Source organism: Entelurus aequoreus, linkage group LG02 (genome assembly GCF_033978785.1).
Source record: "Entelurus aequoreus isolate RoL-2023_Sb linkage group LG02, RoL_Eaeq_v1.1, whole genome shotgun sequence".
Taxonomy (NCBI): domain Eukaryota; kingdom Metazoa; phylum Chordata; class Actinopteri; order Syngnathiformes; family Syngnathidae; genus Entelurus; species Entelurus aequoreus.
Window position 1 is genome coordinate 68,444,095 of NC_084732.1, and position 19,859 is coordinate 68,463,953.

General features: G+C 40.2%; 1 protein-coding gene across 2 annotated transcripts in view; it reads right to left on the reverse strand.

Moving 5' to 3' along the window:
* LOC133638550 (12S rRNA N4-methylcytidine methyltransferase-like) overlaps positions 1-19,859 on the reverse strand; it is a 223,872-nt gene that overhangs the window by 79,948 nt on the left and 124,065 nt on the right. For both annotated transcript variants that reach the window (XM_062031275.1, XM_062031286.1), the window contains exon 3: positions 9,031-9,167. In XM_062031275.1, coding sequence (XP_061887259.1) covers positions 9,031-9,167 — 137 coding nt within the window. The remainder of the gene's footprint in view (positions 1-9,030; positions 9,168-19,859) is intronic.

Here is a 19,859-nt window from a genome sequence, read left to right on the forward strand (position 1 = left end):
AGATAGAGTGAATAAACAAATGGCTATAAACTCTAGACTTGACACACTAGCGTAAAAAGGAAACTTAGCACAGGGCAAAAAAACAATAAACGGAAAATCACTCCCGAGGGAGGGGAAAAAAGGTGATGGCAAAATCTACACGGATCTAATAATTAAAAAAACACTATAACAATTTAGACACTATAAGGGGCTAAGAAAACTACAAATGCATGCGCTCCAAGAGGAGGGAAAAAAGAAGGTTATGAAACTATTAGCTCAAAAAACTTTAGCAAATCAAAATCACCCTTCTCTAGAGGGTACAAAGAAACTAACGGCAATACTTAGCGACTTGGACAAGACTGCGGAAGACGGCTGGAGGTACACGATCAGACGATGTACTCTAGCAACAAGACAGGGGAAGACAAGGACTATACACACATGAGGGAGGGTGACACAGGTGGGCACAATCAGGCAATCAGGAAAGACATCAGACAGGAGGGAGGGCAAGTGGCCTCACTGCAGTGTGACAGTATCTACTGTGTACGTGTCACGTTGGGGTCGCATCTTTATGCATGGTCGTTCCTTCCAGTTGCAGAACGGACAACTCCGGACAAAGCGTGAAGGTATGAGTATGATTTAATCCTCAACACTCAAAGAAGCACCAAAAAACAGAAAACAAGTCAAAGGAAATACGTGCCAGTCGCACTCGAAGCTAGAGCTTAGCATAGGCTAGGAGACAAGCAAAACTTAATACTGGAATCATGAACTAACAAATCTTGCGTGACAGTAGCGGAAAGCAAACAAAGAAGCCAGGACGAGTGACTGGAAAAGGCAGGCTTAAAGGCCTACTGAAAGCCACTGCTACCGACCACGCAGTCTGATAGTTTATATATCAATGATGAAATCTTAACATTGCAACACATGCCAATACGGCCGGGTTAACTTATAAAGTGCAATTTTAAATTTCCCGCGAAACTTCCGGTTGAAAACGTCTATGTATGATGACGTTTGCACGTGACGTCGATGGTTGAAACGGAAATATTCGGACACATTGTATCCCAATACAAACAGCTCTGTTTTCCTCGCAAAATTCCACAGTATTCTGGACATCTGTGTTGGTGAATCTTTTGCAATTTGTTTAATGAACAATGAAGACTGCAAAGAAGAAAGCTGTAGGTGGGATCGGTGTATTAGCGGCTGGCTGCAGCAACACAACCAGGAGGACTTTGACTTGGATAGCAGACGCGCTATCCTACGCTAGCCGCCGACCGCATCGATGATCGGGTGAAGTCCTTCGTCGCGCCGTCGATCGCTGGAACGCAGGTGAGCACGGGTGTTGATGAGCAGATGAGGGCTGGCGTAGGTGGAGCGCTAATGTTTTTATCATAGCTCTGACGAGGTCCCGTAGCTAAGTTAGCTTCAATGGCGTCGTTAGCAACAGCATTGCTAGGCTTCGACAGGCGGCACAGCATTAACCGTGTGGTTACAGGTCCAGGGTTTGGTTCGGTGTTTCCTGATAGTAGTATTGTTGATTTTCTGTCTATCCTTCCAGTCAGGGGCTTATTTCTTTTGTTTCTATCTGCATTTAATCACGATGCTATCACGTTAGCTCCGTATCTAAAGTGCTTCACCGATGTATTGTCGTGGAGATAAAAGTCACTGTGAATGTCCATTTCGCATTCACGACTCTCATTTTCAAGAGGATATAGTATCCGAGGTGGTTTAAAATACAAATCCGTGATCCACAATGGAAAAAGGAGAAAGTGTGGAATCCAATGAGCCTTTGTACCTAAGTTACGGTCAGAGCGAAAAAAGATACGTCCTGCACTGCACTCTAGTCCTTCACTCTCATGTTCCTCATCCACAAATATTTCATCCTCGCTCAAATTAATGGGGTAATCGTCGCTTTCTCGGTCCGAATCGGTCTCGCTGCTGGTGTAATAAATGGGGAAATGTGAGGAGCCCTTCAACCTGCGACGTCACGCTACTTCCGGTACAGGCAAGGCTTTTTTTATCAGCGACCAAAAGTTGCGAACTTTATCGTCGATGTTCTCTACTAAATCCTTTCAGCAAAAATATGGCAATATCGCAAAATGATCAAGTATGACACATAGAATGGATCTGCTATCCCCGTTTGAATAAAAAAAATTCATTTCAGTAGGCCTTTAAATAGTGTCTCTGATAAGCAACAGGTGAGCGTCCCGAACGCAAGAGGCAGGTGAAAAACACACTAAAACACAAAACATGATCCGGGCCACGGATCATGACAGTACGTCATCAGCCTGATGTGTATAAACTACCCCAGGCTGTGAAATGCAGTGGAAACGCAAACCACACTGGTCCATAGGAACCTTTAGCTCCAGGTGCTAAAGGTTCCAGGAAGTTCCTGAACTTTTAATGCAAAAACGGCAAAATGAGTAAAAACTGAAATGTTGGCACTAACAATCAACAATAGTCGAGACTACAGATTTTGTGTTCAAATAAGTTGGTGACCACAGGTGTAAAATGTAACACATTCCAGACAATTACATAGTCCCATCTAATATATTTAGAAATATGGACATAATGAAGAGACCAATAAATAAAAGCTTGAGCCATTGGCAAAGATTAGATGATTAGTAATAGCATGACTACTCCTGCTTTTTTCCCCACATCTTCCTGTGGACCATCCAGATTTTCTCCACAACACCCACTGGTGTGTTGAAGAGCAATGGCCAGTCATCCATGGATAAGAGCACAATTTAGCTGACGAAAGTCTACATTGATAGTGGTGGGAGGTAATTGGAACCAAATGGGTCTCCACTTTTGCACGTTTTTTATACTTAAAGGGGAACTGCAATTTTTGGAGGGGATTTTGCCTATCATTCACTCACAATCCTTATGACAGACAAGACCACACATCTTTTTTTTTTAGGATTTTAAAGATAAAAAAAATGCTTACAAGATGCGGCTAATGGGTGTCCCCTGCCTTCAAAGCCCTCGAAAAAAAATTCAAAACCCTCCATCAATTTTATTTTTATTTATATACAGTACAAAGTGTATCCAAAAGTTTGGACACACTTTCTCATTCAATGTGTTTTCTTTATGTTCATGACTATTTACTATTGTAGATTTTCACTGAAGGCATCAAAACTATGAATGAACACGTGTGGAGTTATATACTTAACAAAAAAGGTGAAATAACTGAAAACATGTTTTTTATTCTCGTTTCTTCAAAATAGCCACCTTTTGCGATGATGACTTTTTTGCACACTTTCGGCATTCTGTTGATGAGCTTCAAGTGGTAGTCACCTTAAATGGTTTTCACTTCACAGGTGTGCTTGAAGCTCATCGAGAGAAAGCCAAGAGTGTGCAAAGCAGTAATCAGAGCAAAGGGTGGCTATTTTGAAGAAACTAGAATATAAAACATGTTTTTCAGTTATTTCACCTTTTTTTTGTTAAGTACATAACTCCACATGTGTTCAGTCATAGTTTTGATGCCTTCAGTGACAATCTACAATGTAAATAGTCATGAACATAAAGAAACAGACCTGTTCCTAACAATATGTACTTTTGTTCAATTGGTCATTTTAGGCATTAACGGAACTTATTTCCTGGGCACATTCATTTCAGTGCCCATAGCAACGCACTACCCACTTCTGCCAACAAATGTGTGTGTTCTAATCATGGCAGACTTGATAATAGATGACAAAGATGGCTATATTTGGACAAAAATGAAGATTCACAACCTTATATTTTTTAACCTGAATATACGGTGGATGAAGTGCTGGTTATAGAAGCTCAGCGAACACAAAGGGAGGGTGAAACGTTGGAGGATGCCGAGTAAGTCAGGACCGGCGTGACATGACGGCGCACATGTCGAGCTTGGAGCCAAGCTAAGCCAAAAGAAATGGAGTGCATACCCAAAATCAACTGGAAAAAAAAAACATCCCTGGCCAGCTGGACCAAATGGAAAAATATCCATCGAGTAAGTCACTGTAATATTGATCATGATACATGCAGCACGTCATGCTTGTTATAACAACTACATACACTGTCGAGCTAACTGTGTAGCATTGCTAGCCACAGAGAATGAGCTGATTATTAGAAATTAAAATGCTAAAAAAAATGACATGTTTATTCTTGTTAGGGATGTAACGGTATCAAAATCTCAGGGTATGATATTATCACAGCATTAGGGCCACAGTACAATATTATTGTGGTATACTGTATGTCGGAAAAAAAAGGGGAACTACACTTTCTTTGGAATATTGCCTATCGTTCACAATCATTATGAAAGACATGAAGACGAATGGATTTTTTTTTTTTTTAATGCATTCTAAATATTAAATAATGGGAGCTGTCCAATTCTGCCTTTAGAGCCTTAAAAAACGTCCAAATACTTCTATTAGGGTTTCATATACACAATGTAAGTATATATATGTAATGTAGTAATGAACACAATGGTTATGAACATTTTTTAAATGTATGTATTTTGATCATTTTAAGCATATGCGGCGCATTAATTAAAAAAATGCATCGCGTTTGCTTTTTTTGCCTTCATCACTGATTTCTGCTCACTGCAGACTTCATGAGAGCAAGCAAACATAATAAAACATCAATTACTGTGCAATGTTCATATATTCCCATTTAGATGAAAAATGCCTCATAATCCTTGCGAAGAAACGGGGTGGGGGGAGACAAATGCTTTTCATGTCGTTCTCGCCAGTTCCAGGGCCTATATGGCGGTCAAAGCGTCCCAACTTGTCGGATTATATCAACAACCACCAGGTGAGATGCATTTATGATTTATGATCTAGAACAGGGGTGTCAAACGTACGGCTCGAGGGCCGGATCAGGCCCGCGAACAGGTTTTATCTGGACGCAGGATGAGTTTTCTAAGTATAAAAATGTACCTGAAATTTTTGAATGAAAGAAACAGCTGTTCTAAATGTGTCCACTAGATGTCACAATAGCAATTCTTTGTATCTTTGTGGATGATGCTACATATGTAAAAAAAAATTATGCACTTATGCACCAGTCGAGGAAAATGATCAAACTACATATATAACAATGTAATTTGATTTTGATATAATTATTTTATCTTGATGGATTGAAAATTAACACCAATGAGTTGACTGATGACCATTATCACATATTTTATTCAGAAAATATAAATAACGACAAATAAAGATAGAATACTATTAACCGCAACATGTAAGTGTAAAAATACCCCAACATTATGATTTGACCAAGTTCAGGATGTGCATGTTCTATTTTTAAACTGAAAGTTGCCTTTATTTTTAAGTTATCGTGCCGTGATTTTACCAGTCCAGCTCACTTGGGAGTAGATTGTTCTCCATGTGGCCCCCGATCTAAAATGAGTTTGACACCCCTGATCTAGAATAAACGTACAGGGAGCAGCGAAACGAGGAAGCAGCTAATCCGTCGATGATGTAAACATAAGCACACACGGAAGTGATTACGGTGCCGCTATAAATAGTTTGTCTGTGTTAGCGCTTATAATAACAATATCACTAATAGTTGGTTAATATTCAAGTCACAAAATGTAAATGGAGTATTGTTGGCACTTTTTGAATGGTTATTTATTAGATTTTTTGGGCGGAATAGAGAAGCTCCCATTGGCGCCGCTGTAAGCGGACTTTAATTTAGGATTTAGAATGCATTAAAAAATCCATCCGTCGTCATGTCTTTCATAATGATTGTGAACGATAGGCAAAATTCCAAAAAAAGTGCAGTTCCCCTTTAAAATGAAGTGGCAGGAATGTTTAGGATAAATGCACTTACTGTAATTAAACACAAACATAATGTTCAAAAGTTCTAATCATAGTTATTAATACAAACATGTATTTTCAAGTATTAAAAATTGTGAAGGAACATTCACTATTTCAAAAATAAAAGTACATATATATATATACTGTATACATCCATCCATCCATCCATTTTCTACCGCTTATTCCCTTCGGGGTCGCGGGGGGCGCTGGAGACTCTCTCAGCTACAATCGGGCGGAAGGCGGGGTACACCCTGGACAAGTCGCCACCTCATCGCAGGGCCAACACAGATAGACAGAAAACATTCACACTCACATTCACACACTAGGGCCAATTTAGTGTTGCCAATCAACCTATCCCCAGGTGCATGTCTTTGGAGGTGGGAGGAAGCCGGAGTACCCGGAGGGAACCCACGCAGTCACGGGGAGAACATGCAAACTCCACACAGAAAGATCCCGAGGCCGGGATTGAACTCACGACTACTCAGGACCTTCGTATTGTGAGGCAGACGCACTAACCCCTCTCCCACCGTGCTGCCTACTGTATATATATACACAGTATATACACTATTGTCCTAATCACTTGGCCCGGCCACAGGTGTATAAAATCAAGAACTTAGGCATGGAGACTGTATATATATATACAGTATATACACTATTGTCCTAATCACTTGGCCCGGCCACAGGTGTATAAAATCAAGAACTTAGGCATGGAGACTGTTTCTACAAACATTTGTGAAAGAATGGGCCGCTCTCAGGAGCTCAGTGATTTCTAGCGTGGACCTGTCATAGGATGCCACCTGTGCAACAAATCCAGTCGTGAAATGTCCTCTCTCCTAAATATTCCAAAGTCAACTGTTGGCTTTATTATTTTAAAAAATGGAAGAGTTTGGTAACAACAGCAACTCAGCCACCAAGTGGTAGGCCACGGTACATTTCGGACTGCATTGTGCAGAGTGTGAAATTTGGTGGAGGAGGAATTACGGTGTGGGGTTGTTTTTCAGGAGTTGGGCTTAGCCCCTTAGTTCCAGTGAAAGGAACTTTGAAGGCTCCAGGATACCAAAACATGTTGGACAATTCCATGCTCCCAACCTTGTGGGAACAGTTTGGAGCGGGCCCCTTCCTCTTCCAACATGACTGTGCACCAGTGCACAAAGCAAGGTGCATAAAGACATGGATGACAGAGTCTGGAGTGGATGAACTTGACTGACCTGCACAGAGTCCTGACCTGAACCCGATAGAACACCTTTGGGATGAATTAGAACGGAGACTGAGAGCCAGGCCTTCTCGACCAACATCAGTGTGTGACCTCACCGATGCGCTTTTGGAAGAATGGTCGAAAATTCCTATAAACACACTCCGCAACCTTGTGGACAGCCTTCCCAGAAGAGTTGAAGCTGTAATAGCTGCAAAAGGTGGACCGACATCATATTGAACCCTATGGGTTAGGAATGGGATGGCACTTCAAGTTCATACTGTATGTAAGTCAAAACACGTGGCCAAATACTTTTGGCAAAATAGTGTATATGTATATATACATATATATATATATATATATATATTTGTCTTTCAACTTCTACTTTATAAGAAGCTACTTTATAAGAAACAGTGTCCTCCACAGTGGACATGTTCTATATTTGTCTGGAACTTGCTGTTTCTCAGAAAAGTTAGCTAACAATGTAATTTTTAATAATGTAAATGCCTCACAAATTGATTTTTAGTTTCGCTGGCTTTAAATATATTTCCCGCGCGATGCTTTATGAGGTGGCGACTTGTCCAAAGTGCACGCTGCCTTCCGCCCGAATACCGCTGGATAGGCTCCATCCATCCATCCATTTTCTACCGCTTGTCCCTTTTTGGAGTCGCGGGGGGTGCTGGAGCCTATCTCAGCTGCATTCAGGCGGAAGGCGAGGTACACCCTGGACAAGTCGCCACCTCATTACAGGGCCAACACAGATAGACAGACAACATTCACACTCACATTCACACACTAGGGCCAATTTAGTGTTGCCAATCAACCTATCCCCAGCTGCATGTCTTTGGAGGTGGGGGGAAGCCGGATTACCCAGAAGGAACCCATGCAGTCACGGGGAGAACATGCAAACTCCACACAGAAAGATCCCGAGCCCGGGATTGAACTCAGGACTTCTCAGGACCTTGGTATTGTGAGGCACATGCACTAACCCCTGTTCCACCGTGCTGCCAGGCTCCATCCAGCCTGTTGCAAATATGACATGAAAAGGAAACAAAATGCTGCGTATCAATCATGCAGGGGGTTACTTTTACAAGCAAGCTGCGACGCTTGCAATTCATTTGGAAATTGATTTGTTTTTTCGCCTTAAAAGAGGTTTCGCCACATCGGGGCTTTGCAATTTCCATCGAGCTAACACTTGAGAGCACAGAGGAGAGAGAAAATCCTCCAACCCTGGCAAAGAATGCACTGCGTAGGCTGCAAGGGCCTTTTACTCAAGCTTCCAATAATATTGGTTAATTGCAAGATTTCTCTATCTTCTCTCAACTTGCATCATGAGTAGGCGGTGGAGAGTTTACAGCAGGGGTATATTGCTGCTGACAGAATAGTGTTTGGAAACTCTCTCCCTCTTAATTGTCCTTCCCTGCTCACAGGCACATTTCTCTTGCAGATTCCCTTGAGAGAGGTTTCCCCAGAATCTACGTAAAAGGATTCCTTCCCACGCCGTGGTCTTAGAAAATCTCATTTTCGTCCTCCCCCGGCTTGCTCATGAACACGCACACGCCGTGTCACCCTGGCGTTGTGTCGTCGTGTCTCCCTGTTCTCCCACTCTCGTCTTTTCCTTTTTTTTTTTTCCTTTTCGCTTTATAACTTCTCCAGGCTTCTCTCGCCTTCCTGCCCCCTCCCCTCATATCTTATAGATCGTCCGTGGGAGGTATCTCCCTCACACTGCAGTCGGGGGCCCTTACTCTGACAAATAACATGCTGGGCCCACCAGCTCTGCGTGGGGAGAGAAAAGCTGCAAGTTACGAAGAAAAATTGACTTGATTGGACAAAGAAACTCAGTCACCGGTTCACAATATGTGATTGGACTCGGGCAAACAGCAAGAAATGCAGTCATGTATCACACCTACGTATGTTTTCAGAGCTAATGGCCACAAACACTGCTCAAAAAGGTGAAGCTGTCAACTGTGACATTAAAAAGGGTGAAACACCGACCGCCATCTTGTATAAACATTTGTCTAGACAGTCAGTAACATAGGCTAGGCCTGTTTAGGTGTAGTTTGTCTTTTCCAGTAAATCACTTACGGGTGTTCCTTCGCTAACTGCTGGGCCAGGGAAATTGCGGCGGGATCTCGGTCCAAGGCCAGGATTGTAACATCAGAATCTGCATCCAGTACTGCTTTGGTATGACCGCCGCCACCGAATGTCATGTCCAGGACCACCTACCAGGGAGGAAGCAAAAAAAAGAACTTCATCTACAAAATAAAACATATTTTCATCGCAAGACATAGGAAATAGGCAAATGTTAGAAGTTAAACTAGTAGAAGACTGTTGAGTTCTGCTGACTATATAATGAGATCCCTACAGTATATTCTAAAGGTGGGCAGCTCCACTATGGAAGATCCCTCACTTTGTTCTCGTTCTAAGTTTTTGGTTGACCCACAAATATCTTGTTTGTACACTGCAAAAAAGAGCTGACAAAGTAAAAGATAAAAAGACTAGAATTTAGGGGGGAAAAAAGTGCTAAAATCTAGTGAAATGATCTGTCCATGCAGCTCGTTGATTATACTCCATAAGATATCCTACATTAAGATTTGTATATCTAGAAATAAGTAGATCTTTTATGATAGAAATACGAGTATAATAATAATTAGCTTTACGTTAGGTCAGGAAAAAACACAGAGGCTATTTCATCCCTACAAGCCGGTTTCGCAGGTTTCCCTGCTCTTCAGGGGATGTTATTGAAGTGTCGGTGGTTGTTACATACGGTATATATATATATATATATATATATATATATATATATATATATATATATATATATATATATATATATATATATACTGTATATATATATAAAGGGTACATTACATGGTGGTGTAGCCATTGTTCCACACCCCCATGTGATGTACCCTCTATATATGTAACAACCACCGACACTTCAATAAAATCCCCTGAAGAGCAGGGAAACCTGCGGAACAGGCTTGTAGGGATGAAACAGCCTCTGTGTTTTTTCCTGACCTAACGAATATTGCGCTCTACCCCGGTATTGAGCACTGTATAACGGATAAACCACAGAAACCTGTGGTTTATAATGTTATTCTGAAAACTAGCATTATTTAATTTGCAATTACCAAATTATGCATCCTCAGGATGTTGCAGAATCTTTAAACAAGATGTTATATGAGGGGAAAACCCAAATATCTCTTTTGGATACTTTTTTTTTTCAATTTTAACATTTTTAAACACAAACAGACACAGATATTATTCATTCTGAAATTAAGATTTTGATGCAAAGCCAATGACTACCAATAAGTAAAAAGCTTGTAAAATCTAGAAACACAATTTAAAATCTTGGCAAGTGGCAAATAATTTTCAGTGTAGGCTTTATTACCTAAATGAGCCTTACCCTGCTTGTAAAATTACCATATTCTCCGCACTATAAGGCGCACCGGATTATAAGGCGCACCTTCAATGAATGGCCTATTTTAAAACTTTGTTCATACATAAGGTGCACCGCAATATAAGGCGCACCGCATTATAAGGCGCATAGAATAGACGCTACAGCAGAGGCTGGGGTTACGTTATGCATCCCGTAGTTGCGAGACCCGTTGTAGCTCAATATTGGTCCATATTAGGGATGTCCCGATCCAGGTTTTTGCACTTCCGATCCGATACCGATGTTGTTTTTGCACTTCCGATCCGATACTGGCCGATACTGGCCTATCCGAGCATGTATTAAAGTTTAAAGTTATTTAGCCTACTTAGTTGTCAGAATTATGTTGAAAAGGGTTTTAGTACTCTTGATAACAACTATTCAAGGATAAACACAAAATAGACAAAATTATACATGACAAACAGAAATGGCATCATTGAACTAGGGCTGGGCGATATGGCCTTTTTTTAATATTGCGATATTTTAAGGCCATATCGCGATACATGATATATATCTCAATATTTTGCCTTAGCCTTGAATTAACACTTGATGCATATAATCACAGCAGTATGATGATTCTCCCATCCATCCATTTTCTATGTGTCTAAATTAAAACATTATTCTTCATACTGCATTAATATATGCTACTTTTAAACTTTCATGCAGAGAAGGAAATCACAACTAAAAAAATCACTATTTTTTTCATACGGTGTTGATCTGGAAATGTTTGCCTCTGCATTTTGATGGTGTGGAAGTGTGGCACCGAACGGAGATGTTGACATACGGAGTTTCAAACACTTCATTCTCTAGCAGGTGACTTTTCAAATGATGCTACATATTAGCAGTAATGCTACTTTTTATAGCTACGCTTTTGCCCCACACTTGACAAATTACGGGTGTCTGTTCGACATATTCCCACTTGAAGCCAAACCACCGCCAGACGATGGACCCCCTGCTGTTTTTTGGGGGAATGAATTCTTCCTTCATTTGTTACCAGATTCGCACCTTCTTTCTCTCGTATTACCACTCGCACCACAGCTAACGTTACCCATGCCGCTACCTCTCTGCTGGGAGAGGGCGTATACGTATGTGACGTATGTCGTGACAGTATGTGACGTATGTCGTGACAGTATGTGACGTATGATGTGACGGTATGTGACGTATGACGTGACAGTATGTGACGTGTGTAAGAAGGTGCGCTTGCTGTCTGTGAGAAGGAGACTCAGGAAAGAGTGAGAATAGCCTGTCGTGTAATGCCAGCAGCTAAAAGCAACTGCGTGAGAACGTATACTCCAATATCACCATATAGTCATTTTCTATATCGCACAGAGAGAGCTGACATTTTTACCGGTAACTTTTAATTCACATGGCCGTCTTAACGGTTAGGACACAGACCTGTGGATGTGTTGAAGGTGTGCTGGAAAATGCAGAATGGAAATTAGGGAACAGCAGAAAAGTGGAATGTATTATTTAAATCGGTGCATTGGAAAACACAGACTGGAATTTTTTTTCAAACTGGATCTGGATCTGCATTTTACCACGCCTTGCCGATACGCACTTTTTGGCAAATATTGGCGGCCGATCCGATCCAAATATCGGATCGGGACAACCCTAGTCCATATGTAAGGCGCACCGGATTATAAGGCGCACTGTCAGCTTTTGAGAAAATTGGAGGTTTTTAGGTGCGCCTTATAGTGCGGAAACTACGGTATATTAGATTCCAATGGGGCACTGTAGTTGGTTTCTTTTAAAGGGGAACTGCACTTTTATTGGAATTCTGCTTATCATTCGCAATCCTTTTGTAAGAGAAGAAAACATGTTTTTCTTTTTTTAATGCATTCAAAATAGTAAATAAATATGATCAAAAGTCTGCTTACAATGGAGCCTATGGGAGCCGTGCAATTCCGCCTAAAAGTCATTAAAAACATTCAAATGCCTCCATTAAGGTTTCATACACATGCTGTAAGCATATATGTATTGTAGTAACAGGCACATTTATAATAACATTTAATATTTGCATATTTTGCTAATTTTACACAAATGCGGCACATTCATTTCAAAAACGCATCACAACGTCAGCTTTTCCCCCCACGACATCACTGATTATTACTCACTGCAGACTTCACGAGAGCCAACAAACATAATCAAATATCACTTACTGTACAATGCCTGCTGTCATTAGGATGCCGATTGATATCATCTTGTTATATTCCCGTTTAGATGAAGAACGATTCATAATCTTCGCAAGGAAAAGGGGGCTGCAACCAAGCGTTTTTTTGTGTCATTCTTGCCATTTCCAAGTCTAAATTGGCTGTCAAAGTGTACCAACTTGTTGGATTACGTCATTGTCCTTCTACTATCAAGGTAAGAGGCATGATTTATGATCTAGAATAAAGCACAAGCAAGGAAGCAGTTTACAACTGGATGATGTCAATACTGGCACACAAGCTTGCGATCATGGCACTGCTATAATTTGTCTGTGTTAGCACTTATAATAACAATATCACCAATACTTGGTTAATATTCAAGTCACGAAATGTAAATGGGGTATTGTTGGTGTTTATTTACGAGTTAGAATGCATTAAAAAACTGTGAAGTGGTGAGGGCAGAGAAGTAGTGACTGTGAGGTCGATCTTTCGTGCCACAAAAAAATTCATATTTCCATTGCTGCCGGACTCAGATTTAGTTGCACAATTCTTTCTAGGGATGCAACAATAAACGGTATTATTGATAATTGTGGTAAAACTCCAGACAGTATACTATTTTTAATTAATATGATCGAACAACCGACTGACTGGTGCCAGCTCGTTAGCTTAAATGCTACCATGAAACCAAGAGACATTAACGTCTTTCCCTATTCAGTTGTGCCCATTGAACCAACAAGCTGTGCTCTCGCAGGACATAGTGTTTGTTCTATACTCAGAGGAATACGACACAGATGTGTTATGCGGTGCGTTCAAGGACCACTTAACAGAATAGGACGCCACAACCCCTGCTAGAAATAAAAAATAATATTAAAATAATTTATTAGTTACCCACTTTTCAATATAATACATCTTAAAGTGCGACAGTACAAACAGATATCCAAAATAATAAAAGCTTGGCCATTAAAACAGATAAAATACTAAAAATACAATACCAGTGAAACATAAGAAATACAAAAAAAAAATTGGCATATTGTACTGAGCAGTATTTGCTGATTACTGCTAGACCACCGGGAAGTTGCCACTCATAGAATTCCTAAAGTTGTGATGTGAGAAATTTAAAAAATCTCATGGAAATCTTCTCAATTTCTCATAAACTCCTCAAATTCTCATCCCTGGCCGTTCGCAAGATTTAGAAGTGGCATAGAAATGAAAGCAGAGATAACTTAATAAAGCACAACCTCATGGTAAGTACAACATTTTAAAAGGGAACTATGATGATTTACATTTTGGATACTTCTTTTAAACCATGCCACCATTTGGATACTTAGTAAAGCACTCAGCCTGAGGGGAAGGAGCTTCTCGCCCAATCTGGAGAAATACATTTGCTGTGAAGACTTCAAGATACATATTTAAACAATGTACATTTTCAAAAGATAAATTATGATACTTTTGGAGAGGGTGGGGCGTGGAAACACTTACAAAAATTAACATATTGTTGATAGACAAAAAAACGGGTAATAAATATGTTTGTGGAGCACAATTTACACAAAATTTACACCAAAGCATATCTAATACATATCGTCTAGACCAGGGGTATCTAAACTTTTTGATTTGGGGGCCGTATTGGGCTTAAAATTTTTGGCCGGGGACTAGCAGATAAACCACAGAAACCTTGACTATATGTACATATATATATACACAGTATATATATATGATTATATGTTATTATAATAATATAATGGATGTATAATTAATAATTATTATAATTGGTTATTAAGAGTATGTGAAAATTCGACCCCTACCTCCATAACGTATTTTTAATCAATCAGAAATATCAAGCAGCTAAAATGCGCCAAACATGATTAAGTGTGGAGAGTGTTTTGCATTTTTCCCATCAGCCCTTGTAATATTCAAATGGGTGTAGTTTAGATATTTTTATGCTGATTGGACGTTTTATTTTTTTTATAATATCCACATACACTTTGATGACTAATGTTTTAGTGTTTAAGTCTAATTTCGGTGGAATATACATTATTAAAAACAAGTTGTCCGACAGTTGTGGTTTGACTATGTTCGGTTGGAAAAGCAGTGACATAACTGCAAGAGCTCGCTGGCAGGTGAACTATCCAACAAGCTAAAAGACTAATTGTAATTTAGCAACGGTAAGCTAAGTTCGGTGACAGTGGATCGGTTAAAATATGTCCTAGTAGAGGAGCAGAGTAGACTGTGGATGTCAACGACATAACAATTTAATTGGACTTGCTTGAGAAAAAGATCATGGATGTAAAAAAAATCTCAGGAATGTATTCTGGAGTTGATAAAGGAGGTAGTGCCAAAAACAAGGAAAACTACAAGAAAATTGCGTATCTTAAGAATCCCATAGTGGACTTGGAGCAATATTCACGAATGAACAATCTAATAATCACCGGGTTACAAGTAAAACCTTGTGTTGAGGAGCCAAGCAGCAACAAGTGGCTGCCTTTCTTCAGTCGAAAAGAATAGATTGCAACTGTAATAACATCAGAGCTTGTCATGTGTTGCCTCGGAGAAGCTCAGAGAGAAACCACCTATTATTATCAGATTCATAGGCAGAAAACATAAGATTGTACTTCTGAAAGAGGGAATAAAAGTTTAAAGGAACTAATGTTTATATCAATGAGCACCTAAGCAAGCAGAATGCAGAAATAGCTAAGAAAGCCAAATATCTAAAAAATATGAAGAAAATACAACATCCATGGACCTCAAGTATTTATAAAACTCAATGTATCCCCTGAAGAAGCAATGCTACTGGTAGTGCGTAGAGCTGAGGAGGTTGACAAGTACCAGTAAAACAAACATCTGTATGTGTGAGGTAAGCTGAAATACTTTCACAAAAATACACAACTCACGTACGAACTCTACCACATCAGCGGTAGAGTACCATGAGTCAAAGACTGAATGACACTATCGAAGGTCAGGAACTTCAAACATTTATCATTACCAGACATATAAGTCTTGATGTGGAACAAGACTTTGATACAAACAGTATTTTGGTTGTATGGACAAAAGTAAATGTGAACACTATACTGAACAAAAGCAGTAAACTTAGATGTGTCACGTGGGGATCGCATCCTACTGCAGGGTTCGTTCTCCCGGGATGCAGACGGACCACTCCGGACAGAGCGCGCAGGTGGGAACATGATTTATTCCTCATAAACCATACACCATGAAAACAGGCAGAAAATAAACAAGACGCGTGCCGATCACACGGGAAGCTAAGGCGAGACTTAGCACAGGAATCAAGAAGCATGAATTACTCAACGTAACTGTTGCATTCAGCAAACAACGAAGCCAGACTGAGCGTGGCGAGAAAGGTGAATAAATAGCTCTCTGATTAGTGCTCGACAGCAGGTGAGCGTGACGACCACTAACTAGAGGCAGTTGAACCCAATTAGTACCCATGGAAACCAAAACAAACCTAGATGTGCACAAAAGAGGAACTAAGGGAGTCCAAAACTAACAGAACATGACTAAACAAAACATGATTCGGGCCACGGATCATGACAAGATGGATATGATTTTGTATATATGGCCAAAAAAACAAAAGTGGTGGGGGATTGCACTATTTTTTTTAATTCAAATCTGAGATTTGATGTTGAAAATATGACTGTGGCAGTAAGATAATATGCTTGAATGAATAACAGAGGATCAAAGAGAGAAGTTTACAAATATTGTGATTAGTTGTAAAAATGTCGGGTTCATGTGTAGATCAATTCAATAAACAAAGCCCAAAACCAGTGAAGTTGGCACTTTGTGTAATTCGTAAATAAAAACAGAATACAATGATTTGCAAATCGTTTTCTACTTATATTCTACTGAATATACTGCAAAGACAAGATATTTAATGTTCGAAATGAGAAACGTATTTTTTTTTGCAAATAATCATTAACTTAGAATTTAATGGCAGCAACACATTGCAAACAAGTTGGCACAGGGTCATTTCTACCACTGTGTTACATGGTCTTTCCTTTTAACAACACAGAACACTTTTCCACTTTGCATCAGTCCATCTTAGATGAGCCCGGGCCCAGCGAAGCCGGCGGCGTTTCTGGGTGTTGTTGATAAAATGGCTTTCGCTTTGCATAGTAGAGTTTTAACTTGCCCTTACAGATGTAGCGACCAACTGTAGTTACTGACAGTGGTTTTCTGAAGTGTTCCTGAGCCCACGTGGTGATAACCTTTACACACGGATGTCGCTTTTTGATGCAGTACCGCCTAAGGTCCGTAATATCGCCGCTTACATGCAGTGATTTCTCCAGATTCTCTGAACCTTTTGATGATATTACGGACCGTAGATGGTGAAATCCCTAAATTCCTTGCAATAGCTCGTTGAGAAATGTTGTTCTTAAACTGTTCGACACTTTGCTCACGCATTTGTTCACAGAGTGGTGACCCTCGTCCCATCCTTGTTTGTGAATGACTGAGCATTTCATGGAAGCTTCTTTTATACCCAATCATGGCACCCACCTGTTCCCAATTAGTCTGTTCACCTGTGGGATGTTCCAAATAAGTGTTTGATGAGTCTTTTTTGCCACTTGTGCCAGCAAAAAATAACAAAGTTTTCCAGTTCGAACGTTAAGTATCTTGTCTTTGCAGTCTATTCAATTGAATATAGGTTGAAATGGATTTACAAATCATTGTATTCTGTTTTTATTTACGATTTACACAATATGCCAACTTCACTGGTTTGGGGGTTTGTACTACATAAGCTTATTGGTGTGTTCTAGTGGGACAGGCCAAATTTAAGTCAGAAAAAATGAGGTTGTTTTGAAATTATTTATTGTTTCTGTGAGAGCCTGTAGCAAAAGCTTTACAGAGTGGTATCGGTCCCTGGACCTGTTATTTGGAGCCACTGATCTAGATGTTCATATACATCATATACATACAGTGGGGCAAAAAAGTATTTAGTCAGCCACCCATTGATTGTCAATGGGTGGCTGACTAAATACTTTTTTGCCCCACTGTAAGTCTAAAAAGTTGCACATGTAGGATGAAGCCTCTTTAAATACAACAGTGGTCAGTGTGATTTGACAGTGTGTTTGAGTAGTGTTATTAGGAATTTAGTCTGACTTAGAGAGGACCAAGCAGGTAATTCCACAGCACATTGTGTTAAGTGTGCTGTCAAACACAAGCGTAACAACGTTGATACCATGGATGTTAAGTTAAAGTTAAAGTTTAAGTACCAACGATTGTCACACACACACTAGGTGTGGTGAAATTTGTCCTCTGCATTTGACCCATCCCCTTGTTCACCCCCTGGGAGGTGAGGGGAGCAGTGGGCAGCAGCGGTGCCGCGCCCGGGAATCATTTTGGTGATTTAACCCCCAATTCCAACCCTTGATGCTGAGTGCCAAGCAGGGAGGTAATGGATCTAATTTTTATTGTCTTTGGTGTGTTGAAATGAATCCATATTAAAACCAAGAATTACTTGAAGTACAGTTCAAGGGAATAAAAGAATAAAACAAAGTTAATGTTGGTTTTGCTTCTGGGTACAATAAGTTCTCTGTGGTGCTGAGGAAAAAAGGACTGTACCTCAGGATGTAAGTGAAGGTCCTCATGTCGCCGTTCACTTAAAGTGAAGAAAGAGGAACAATGTGTGATGCCTATTATCCCATGTACCACTTTTTTTGCACCTTGTCTACTCTTTAGATAGGCTTTTTGTCAGACCACCCCAAACTGAGCTGGCATATTCTGGAACAGCACAAATGAAAGGCAGCTAGATTTGTTTCTTCTGCCTCCGTAAATCCGAAACCCTAAAACTGCGTGTGCACAAAAACATTCAGACTTAAAAGAGCTGGTGCTTGGACTCTTTCAAGCAATTTACGCAGAGTAGCAAAATATAAATTGCATCTTGATATCATTAAATATGGCTGGAAACCAAATATTGCTGTACAAAAGGAAAGTAACTAAATCTAGCTAAGCATTGAGACATTAAAATAACTTCAGAAGACAAATTAAAGATGGCAGCAAAACATTTGGCTTTCACAGGGGATCAAGTGCAGAAACTAAACTAAAGAAATGTAATTATAGCTCTTTTTAAGAAGGAATAGGAGGATAAAGCTGACAAGTGACCAATGTTTACAGTTTTAAAGGGGACTTATTATGCACAACCAATTTGTCTTATCTATTGGTACCTGTTTTTTTTTGTATTTGGAATCTGCATAGGTCCCAAAAATGTGAAAACACACCATGGAGGCATGTGATTTCAAATTTTCGGGACCTATGCAGATTCTAAATATAAAAAAAAAAAAGAAATCACACCATGGAGGCATATTGGCAACACTAAATTGGCCCTAGTGTGTGAATGTGAGTGTGAATGTTGTCTGTCTATCTGTGTTGGTCCTGTGATGAGGTGAAGACCTGTCCAGGGTGTACCCCGCCATCCACCCGATTGTAGCTGAGATAGGCTCCAGCACCCCCGCGACCCCGAACGGGACAAGCGGTAGAAAATGGATGGATGGACCATGGAGGCATGGCAGAGATACACTATATTGCCAAAAGTATTTGGCCACCTGCCTTGACTCACATATGAACTTGAAGTGCCATCCCATTCCTAATCCATAGGGTTCAATATGATGTCGGTCCACCTTTTGCAGCTATTACAGCTTCAACTCTCCTGGGAAGGCTGTCCACAAGGTTGCAGAGTGTGTTTATAAGAATTTACGACCATTCTTCTAAAAGTGCATTGGTGAGGTCCCACACTGATGTTGGTCGAGAAGGCCTGGCTCTCAGTCTCCGTTCTAATTCATCCCAAAGGTGTTCGGGTCAGGACTCTGTGCAGGCCAGTCAAGTTCATCCACACCAGACTCTGTCATCCATGTCTTTATGGACCTTGCTTTGTGCACGGGTGCACAGTCATGATTGCCAGATGGAAAAGCGTGATTCATCACTCCAGAGAACGCGTCTCCACTGCTCTAGAGTCCAGTGGTGACGTGCTTTTTACCACTGCAACCAACGCTTTGCATTGGATTTGGTGATATATGGCTTAGATGCAGCTGATCGGCCACGGAAACCCATTCCATGAATTTCTCTGCGTACTGTACGTGGGCTAATTGGAAAGTCACATGAAGTATGGTGCTCATGGACATGGAGCCATGTGACGTGAGATGTTCATTATGAAAACAGGAGAACATCCTTTGTGATCCTTTTCCAAAACAGTTAAGCAATTACGCTTAATGATAGTCAGCTGGAAAGGTGGACACAGTTTTATTTTAAATAGCTGCAACTAATTTATTATCTTTTCTTTTTTTTACAAAATTGGACAAGTATCATTGGATGGAGGGGTTAAAGAC